Source organism: Trachurus japonicus, chromosome 21, assembly GCF_045865225.1.
Source record: "Trachurus japonicus isolate A0001 chromosome 21, Traja_1.0".
Lineage (NCBI taxonomy): Eukaryota > Metazoa > Chordata > Actinopteri > Carangiformes > Carangidae > Trachurus > Trachurus japonicus.
Genome location: NC_140927.1, coordinates 26,169,039 through 26,179,016, shown reverse-complemented (window position 1 = coordinate 26,179,016; position 9,978 = coordinate 26,169,039). Strand labels below are relative to the sequence as shown.

General features: G+C 39.6%; 1 protein-coding gene across 1 annotated transcript in view; it reads right to left on the bottom strand.

Moving 5' to 3' along the window:
* Positions 1–859: 859 nt before the first annotated feature.
* The window catches only part of trim45 (tripartite motif containing 45), a 17,841-nt gene continuing 8,722 nt past the window's right edge, over positions 860–9,978 (bottom strand). The window contains exons 3-8 of the mRNA XM_085764338.1: positions 9,701–9,846; positions 8,464–8,780; positions 3,357–3,486; positions 2,768–2,882; positions 1,953–2,079; positions 860–1,142 (exon numbers count right to left, since the gene is read on the bottom strand). Coding sequence (XP_085620464.1) covers positions 988–1,142; positions 1,953–2,079; positions 2,768–2,882; positions 3,357–3,486; positions 8,464–8,780; positions 9,701–9,846 — 990 coding nt within the window. The 3' untranslated portion in view covers positions 860–987. The remainder of the gene's footprint in view (positions 1,143–1,952; positions 2,080–2,767; positions 2,883–3,356; positions 3,487–8,463; positions 8,781–9,700; positions 9,847–9,978) is intronic.

Sequence of the window (9,978 nt, the reverse complement as noted above, 5' to 3'; positions counted from 1 at the left end):
GAACTTCAACATTACACTCCTCCCTAAACACAACGGTGCAGAAATGTCTTGGTATGGATTTAGTTCCCAGATTGTCACATGTTTCCCTAACTATCAGTAAATTGAGTGTGTAGATGAGGACGGAGCAGCTGTTTACCTTTGTCACTCAACAACAGGTGCTGCTGCTGTGCCCTTGAGCAAGGCTTTAAAGGGATAGTTCAACATTTTGGCAAATTGGCCCATTGCCATAATCGCTATAGTCATAGCAGTAGGTTCGTTACCTTTAATTGTCGGTGCAAGCTATTTTTAGAACGGAGGAGCGGAGCGGCGAGCTGCTCAGGGCTACGCTACGGAGGCTAAGGGAATTTCTTGGTTTTCCTCATCAAACTCATCAAATACACAACCTAACAACTCCAAAAGGCTGTCGTGGACAAGTTGTGAGCTGCACAATCACCACGCTATGAGATAACAACGGAACGTTATGAGACGGAGCCGTTTTAGAGGTAAATTCATGCAAAACCGCTGATGCGCGTTGCGTTCAGGGACAGTTTTTCAGCAAGCAGACTCTGTATTTACCCTGTATTTACCTCGAAAACGGCTCCGTTTCGTAATGTTCCATTATTATCTCATAGCGTGGTGGTTGTGCAGGTCACAACTTGTCCACGAAAGCGTTTTGGAGTTTTGGGATTTTTCATTTGATGAGTTTGATGAGGGAAACCAAGAAATTCCATTAGCCTCCGTAGCGTAGCTCTGAGCAGCTCGCCGCTCCGCTCCTCCGTTCTAAAAATAGCTTACACCGACAAATAAAGGTAACGAACCTACTGCTATGACTATAGCGATTATGGCAATGGGCCAATTTGCCAAAATGTTGAACTATCCCTTTAACATCTGTCTTTGTTGGCACAGACAGCCAGAGCTCAGACTGTGAGCACGGACTGATATCATTGGACACTTTGGGGTTTTCATCATCATCATGATCATCATCATCCTCATCATCGTGGCGTCTCCTCAGAGCTCCACAGTTCGCAGGTGACCGCGTGGAGAAACAGCAGCCAACACGCTGCTGGGTAAACACTCGGACTGCTCCACGGTGCTGCCACAGCAAGACCAGTGGGGCTTCCCGGGGTGGCCTTTATGACCGTGACCACAGCCTTTAAATCCTCCTGCAGCCACAGACAAACAGGGAGGAAACAGACAAATAAATCAAGACTGAAACAAGACGAGGAGGAGGAGGAGGGAGGATAAAAATACAAAAGAACTTCAACCACAGTCATTCATACTGGATCCAGGATTTTTATAACATTGATTTCAAGACAATTTTCACTGATTTTCATTGATTTCACAACATTTTCATAAATTTCTCAATAAAAATCAGACATATTAATGGCAATACAATAGTTGCAAGGATAATAGAAACAGTCTGCTTTCAGTTGTTGAGATTAAAGTTGAGCCTCTCCACAAAAATGCATCATGACCTCTGGCTGCTTGGTTTATACAAGAGAGAATTTAGAGTATTGATCCTGCCTTTGATTCTGTATCATCTTATTTTATTAAGTTTTATTACTTTGACTTTACCTTTTAAAAAAAAAAATCTAATTAGCTATTAATTTATGTTAGTTAATGTATAACCTGTTACAGTCATTGTACATTTTACTTTATTCATCTGTGTGAATGCAAGGGGACATATTTTATACATTGCTGTAAATGTATGTGCATTTTAGTGTAATTCTATTGTTCTATTGTATCAATAAAACAAACTTTAATGTGAAGTTGCTCATGGAGATCTGATCAGTTTGATGCACTGAAAGTTAATCCTCAGAAGACAGATGCAGATACAGATGTTCTCAGTTTGTTCTCTGTCCTACTTTAAAACAAAGTGAACCATCTGTGTTGTGTCTTTTGTTTATTGTGAGAAACACCTCAGTGAAAGCTCAGCAGTGTGTGTGTGTGTGTGTGTGTGTGTGTGTGTGTACCTGGCATTGTTCCTGCACAGCCACATCGAGCCTCTTTGGCTCCTCCGCTGGAGCAGAAGGAGCAGCAGTGAAACGTCCCAGTGTGACGCCTCAGCTTCCTCTTCACGTCCAGGACGAACGGAGAGCCCTGGAGGAGGAGGCGGAGGAGAAGAAGGAGAGTCAGTCGGCTCAGTGTGAACGTGTTCAGGTCGACAGCAAAAAAAAACAAGAGGACAGACAAACAGAAACAGAAACGTGTACAGTATTTTACAGTCTTTACTTCTCAATCAGAGCTGAAGTAAAGCAGACTTCCTCTTGTTTTGGAGGTGAACTACTACAACTATTTAAAACTGACTCTGTAAGACTCTCCTTATTGTCTTTCTTTTGTCTTTTATTCTTTATCCTATCATATATCTTATTCTTTAAGTTGTTTTGTTCCCCATCATTATTTCCTTATGCCTTTTTTTTCCATTTATTTTATTATCTTTATTTAATTCTTTCTTGTCGAGTATGTTTACAAATGTTTTTATCAATTTCCTTTCGTCACTTTTTCAACTTTATTTTATGGTTTTGATTTGTTCAACTGCTCTGAACTGTTTCTACCTCTTTATGTATTTATTTGATTCGAATGCCTTTCACCTCATTCTGTGCTTTCTGTTGTTATTATAACTATACATCCTTCTTATTATTTCTGTCTCCTTGGTCTCAGTTCATGTTGCTGGTTCTTCTGCCATTGTTTCCCTGTGTGTTTGCTTTTATGCCAAAGCACTTTGTAAACCCTTGTTTTCAAAGAAATAAATGATGATACTTATTATTATTTAATGATGGTTTTGTACCTTGACGTGTTGAGCTTTGACACAAACCCACACTGAGTAGGTTCCTGGTTCTTCAGCTGTGTACGAGACGCTGTAGGAGCCGTCGTTGTTGTCGACCACCGCCGCCTCCACTGTGCTGCAGGATGAGATCAAACACCACAAATTATCTTATTAATAATAATGCTATTAAATATTATAGATAAAAGGCAGCGATTCACTGTTAACAACATCAATTTCTTGAACTTCATCTTCTGCCTTTAAAGTTCCTTCCTACATATCGCTGACTGACACTCGACAGAGCAGAGTTTGTTTCTTGTTTGTATCTACATCATCATATTTGAAACATGAGAGAAGGTTTCATCAAAAGCATGAATTCACAACCTTTGTGTGACACTTTGTGGGTCTTTGTAGTGTAACACACACCTCCTAACTAGGGTCAAAAAATAGCACAGTGCACAAATGTGAATGACCTGCTCCAAACAGCTGGTCGACACACGGTGAGAAACTCGATCAGTCCGACTTCCCCGAGAGAATAAAACCTCGTGAAAACGCCATGTGTCAGAAAACATTTTCATCTACACAAGCAGGTCAGAGGCCGTCGCACACTCACCAGCTCTTCTTCTCCTTGTGCACCACACTGACCAGGACGTGCTCTCCGCCTCGCGCCATCTGCTCTCCGCCCGAGTCCCGACACACCAGGGTGAAGCTGCCCCGCTGCCCCTCCCGGCCCCGCTGCAGACCTGCCACCGGCGCAGAGGGTAATAAGGTTCAGATGAGCTAAAACACTAAATACATGGTTGAAATCTCTCACATGTAGTCACATCTGGAGAAAACTGTTTCTTAAAAACGCACAAACTCTGGATTAATGAACTTTCTTCTTGCGTATCCATTGAACATATACAGTACAATCAAACTAAAAAATCATATTTTTCCATAATATATGGAATTCATTTATCATATTTTTGGATCAAGACCTGATATCCTAATTCCTTAAATCTAACATCTACCAAGTACTCTTTTAATCTTATTAATGTTTTATTCTGGTATCATTATTCATTTATTTCAGTTTGCTTATTTAATTTTACATACATAAATATTCTGTTTTGCTTATTTTTACATATACTGTACATATGTTTTTTTTCTCTACTCTTTTTTTCCTCCTATTTATTTCAGTTGATTATTTATGTATCCACTTTTACCAGATGACATGCAGGCGTGATATTGTTTTTATTTTTATTTTTTTTAAATTTCCAATGTATCAAAGTATCATTGTTTTGTTAGACTGGTGGCTCTGAGTTCAGGGTTGGGTGGAGGGAGGAAAGTTGTTTAGAGACTTGAAAAATGTAAAAAATAAAATATATATATTTTGGATGAATGATGTACCAAGTTCAAAAATCAATAAAGATATGAAAGATAAAAAATTAAAAAAAAAAAAAAAGCACAAGCTCTGCAAACACACAAGAACCAGTTTCACCAGCGATCCTGCACAGTCAGCTCACATTAAACAAGACACTTCAGAGTTCAGACATTTGTCACACACACACACACACACACACACACACACACACACACACACACACACACACACACTCACACACACACACTGCTGACCGCGTACATCAGACACTTTCCCCCCCTGAACATATGGCGTCTGCAGCCACAGCTGGGCCTCGGTGCTGCTGACCACAGTCTCCCTCACACATTGTTATCAAGTGTTTCACTAACTTGTTGTGCTCTGCTCTGGGGGAGAAATGCTCTGATACAGATGTTGCTGCTGCTGTGGTGTTGTGTTAACGTGAACATGGGTGATTAATGTTGCTTTGCGTTGTCCTGACAGTCTATTAGCCGCTGGGAGACGAACGATCTGTTCAGAGAGAACAGTTTCTGCAGGGTGGTTTCTTCTGTTCAGTGCTTCTTCTAGTTACACAAATATCACTCAGACTCACTCACACTCAGAGAGCTGCAACAATTAGTTGGTTAATTGGTCAACAAAAGACTTAGACTTTTAAAAAGTTCTATTTAGTTTGTAATGTCTGTCGCACTTTTAAATCCCTGTGCACTTTAAATCGTTTTTTTTTTTTTTTTTTGTCTACCAGCAAGCAGTTTTTAATGTGTTATTTTGTCCAGCAGACAGAGAGCACAGTAGCATCTTCTTCTTCTTTTAAAGTAGCCTATTTTTATGAATTGTGTATTTTATTCTTTGTATAATTTGTCCTGCTTTTTCTTTTTTTTAAGTCTGCTGTCATGAACAAATTTCCCCTCGGGGATAAATAAAGTATAATCAAAAAACAAAAACACTGGCAGCTATTTTGAGAGATGAGATGTTTTGAATCTTGTCTCTAGCTCCAAACACTGGACCGTGAACGAGAAGAGAAATGGCGATTACATATTATTCTTTACTTTATTTTGATCTTTTTACAAACGGTTCCTATCTATTTCTATTCTTTCAATTTCTTTTTGTTTTAATTGCAATGTTTTATTCAGTTCCTCTTATCTGTTTCAGACTCTTTATGCCTTTATTAATTTGTTTCTGTGCTCTGTGTTGTTTTAGTGCGTCTATCTGCTTTTTATTATTTCTGTCTCTTTTAATTTGGTTTTGGTGAACAAATAAAAGCAGGAGAAAAGTAATTTTTTTCAGAGCAGTTTCACTATCTCTGGTGACACCTGTGGTAAAACGTGGAAACTGCACTGCACTGGTTTGTCTTTGAATCTGATTTTAGCTTAGTAATAAAAAAGTGATTTAGCCATAATTCAATCAATAAGTCGTGGGTTCAATCACCCCTTAAAATTCACTCATACCAATTACACTAATTACTGCACCACATCTTTAAATGATGAGACAACAAAAAGACTTCTTTCTTTTTTAAAACAAATTCTCTTTTTGAGATTTATCAAACAAAAAAGGCAAATATTTAGTGGTTTCTCCTGCTAAAATGTGATAATTTGCTGCTTTTCCTTGATTAATATTGTTCAAAACAATCTGAAGCAATTACTCTGACCTGAGGAATTGTAAAGGGAAAATAACAATTAATAAAATCTAAAAAAAATAATGAGTTCCAGCTCTAATTAACATATCTAAACATTAATACTGTATCACTGGACCCTTGAGACCATTAACTCTGCTCCATAACACTGTTCTTGCAGCTCAAAACATCAATAAAAGGATTGAAACACAGGAATTTAAAGCACTGCCATACTGTTAATCTGCTACGACCACATATACTACTATACTATATCATTTGCACCACTAGTGTTATTATCACTGCTGCCACTAATGGGTGTGAATGATGTGTGGATTTGTGTGTGAGCTCTCTAAGCCGAGCAGCCAACAGCTGTCACCATTACAGAGCCAGCTGTTGTTGGACCACACTTCACCTGTGGTCCTGATCCACCACCTCAGACCCTCTTCTCACAGAGAGAGAGAGGGTGGGGGTGGGGGTGGGGGTGGGGGTGGATGGAGGGGTGATAATCATCAGTAAGCCTCAGTGGTTTCTAATAGTCAACACAGAAATCTGCCCCAAGAAATAAAAGACAAGAGACACTGATGAGGCTGATAAAAGTCGAGCAAACACATTAAACACACGACGAGGGTCCAGCTGCTGCAGTGATGCTGTGGATTCATACAGGTCAACACAAAAACACTGACAGAGAGCGATTTTAGTTTCTTAAACACAACAAGGAAATCAAAGCAGGAAGGAAGTGTAAAGTGTAAATGGAAAGGTCAGCGGAGGGACACGGTGCACTGTGTGACCCCTGCTAGTCAAATAAAACACAAACACACACACAGACAAATACAAGTTGTTAACTCAAACTACAGACACAAACAGAGTGAGCTTTTAGGCAAACAAGGGAACGCTGACGAAACTAAAATCCTTTAAGACCTTTTCTTGTTTTTCTGTCTTCATTCGAAACCATGTGCAGTTTGTGGAGGAACAACAGAGCACCACATGACTGGAAGGCACCAATATTACTTTGTTCTTAGGTGGAGATCTCTTAAAGATGCACAATTAATTGAGATACAAACAAAAGTAGAAGTGAAACTTCAGTTAATACGAGTGGGTAAAAACACCTCCATCTTCTTCTGTTTGATGTTACATTGATAAGCAGCTTGTTTTATCCAACAAACAGACCAAAACAACCTAAATGCATGGTAAATGTTTGGTTGTTTTACTTAAAATAATTAGAAAATAATATAATTATGAAGTACTCCAGCATTATATTGGGTAACACTTTATAATAAGTACACACTATTAAGCATTAGTTAAGCATCAAATACTGAATTCATCATTTATAACACATGAATACTCATTAGTATGTAGTTTATAAACACAGTTAAAAATGTTTTACTCTTCATCGATAAGCACTAACTGTATTTATAAACTACATACTATAGTATTCATGCGCTATAAATGAAGAATTCAGTATTTATTAATGCTTAACTAATGTTTAATAGTGTGTACTACTTATTATAAAGTGTTACCTTATATTGTCTATTTTTCATATTCTTAGCTTTTGCTTTTGCGAATGAAATGAAGGTTTTAACAATCTTACAGATGTTCTGCTGGTGCACACACACCTCTGTACACTTCCTCTACTACTGATTATAGTTTTTTTTTTAATGAATTAACATATTTAGCAGGAGAAGCAGTAAAAAAAAATAAGTGTAAGAACAGAAATTACTTGTTGCATCTGTCCACAGTTCACCACGATGCTCAGTGTTTTATCCTCCATCATGAGACTCTGGAGCCTGAACTACATTTGTCTTTAAGAGTTCATTCCTGTGACTTGAACATGTCCTGTAGCCACTAACAATGTGTGTGCCAGGGTGTGTGTGTGTGTGTGTGTGTCTGTAAACACCCCCTCTGTCTGCTGCCTTCAGGCCTGTTCAGTCGCCTCTACATTCCTCTGTCCCTGAGGAATTTCTGTCTCAAAGCACCGAGGGAGAAAACAATGGTCTGTAACGGCTGCAGGAGACCTCGCTCCACCTCCTCCTCCCCCCAAAACAACTTCAACCTGTCCCCTCCACCTCCTGCTACAGCTCAGGGTGATACATTTACTTTAGTTTCACAGCTAAACATCAACTTTAAACAAAAAAATACTCAGCAAAAGAGGAGGAAAGTATAGCATATCTGCACTGAGGAGACACCTGTTGCATAGCAGATGAGTTCTGATATTTTTCTTTCTGTCCACAAAACCAAAAAAGTCTCCAAAACAATCTCTGATAACATGTGGAGTGGAGTAATAAATAGTTTTTAACAACTTCAAAGAAAGTATTTAAAGCCACAAACTGTACACTGAAACTGAACTGTACATGAGATTGATTTAAAATACAGAATCTGCTGTAATTAAACTATGCTTTATAACAGTTTATTTATTTATTTTTTTTATTTATTTTTTTTTTTACAGTTTTTGATGGAGGTTTACAGCACAATCTTACATTATTATCAGTTTTAGTCTTTTTGTGGGGAATTTTCTCTATAGAAAATATAATAACCAATAAAGTGACTTGAAATGGTGGATCTCTACATATGAACATCTAAAAAAGTAAGGTTTTACAGCTTATTTCAGGGTATTAACTTGCGTATTTGTTTATTTGGACACTAATTAGCTGTTAAATTTACTTTTGAATAACTTGAACACATTTATATTTCACAATAAAAGTGGTTTCATCCTTAGAGTTACTTCCTCTTCATAAAACAGATCGCTGGACGTTTTACCTTCTCCTTCGATGGTGCACTTGCTGAGGTCCACCGTCCTGGAGTTGATGAGCCCGACCACCGGGAAGCCCTCCACCTCCCCCGCCGGCTCCCTGGGCATGAAGCAGATGCTGCTGCCGTCGTCGGGGGCGACCGCGGCCGGGTGGGGGTCGTAGCCGCTCTCCGACAGACTGGTCAGCCTCCTCAGGGTCACTCCTTTGGCGCTGAGGATCTCGGCGTCCGAGCCGCAGCTCAGCAGCCGCTCTGCGAATTCAACGCCGCCGCGGACGTCGAGCAGAGCCTGATGCAGCTGAGCCCTCTGCAGGTGGAGCTGGTTCCTGTGGAGGGGGCGAGGGGGGGGGGGGGCACAGTCAGAGGTTAATTAGTTAGTTAGTTTTTTATTTTCATGGTGCCATACACCAAAGAGGTGCCCAGCCCTCATGGGCTTACAAGACACACCAAAAGAAATAAAGAACTATAAACAAAAGAACATCTCCACATACACTAATCCGGGAGCACAATCCACAATCAAACATAAAGCGCGCCCAAGCGCTTTTGGTAAGCATTCAACACATACTGAGCTAAATAAAACACTTTTTCACTAAACAGGTATGCTCGTCTACGGTCATCGGACACAGAAAACAAATCAGGACGGTCCGGGGTCATTTTAAGAAAGAGCTTATGTCTACAGTCATAGTAAAAAGGACAGTAAAACAAAAAATGCATTTCATTTTCTACCTCTCTCAGGTCACACAGGTGACACTTTCTATTCTCTTCTGAGATTGAATGGAAACGTCCCGTTTCAACCGCCAGAGGCAAGATACCACATCTCAGCTGGGCACAAACAGACCAACCACGCTCTAGTTAGGTTAAGGGTGACATAAGGCTCCGGTTGGTAAACAGACTTTATCAAACACAAATACACTCTTAATTTAGGTTTGTGCAGAATTTCTTCTGCCCAATTTTTTAAAATAATTTTCAAATAATATCATCTTAATTTGTCTAACATTACAAAATAATTTATTTCTATATACGTATATACTGAAAATCTGCTTCATCAAATATTTTAATAAGTTCCCTTGTCCAACGACAGTTTTTTGAAATGTTCCACAAAGAAAATTGTTTGACAAGTCTGTTGTCAGGCATTTTTAATGAGTCTTAATGTCACCATGTCACCCTTAATCCACACTTCGCGTGGTTAAGGGCCACAGGTGATGTCATCTCACCTGTGGCCCAACATCTCTGCGTTGCTTCGTACCTGCGCTGGACGCGGAGCTCCTCCAGGCGGCGCAGCAGAGACAGGCAGTGTGCCTCCACGGCGCTGGCGTAGCTTCGTGCAAACGCCCTCACCTCGCTGGCGGTCGCCTCCACTCGTGTCTGCAAAGCCTCCTGGGAAACCTCCACCTGTAGGAGAGACAGAAAATAACATTAATAAACATTCAACATAGCTCCAGTTATGATTTAACTCTATAGGGTTAAAGGGATAGTTCAATATTTTGGCAAATTGGCCAATTGCCATAGTAGTAGGTTTGTTAC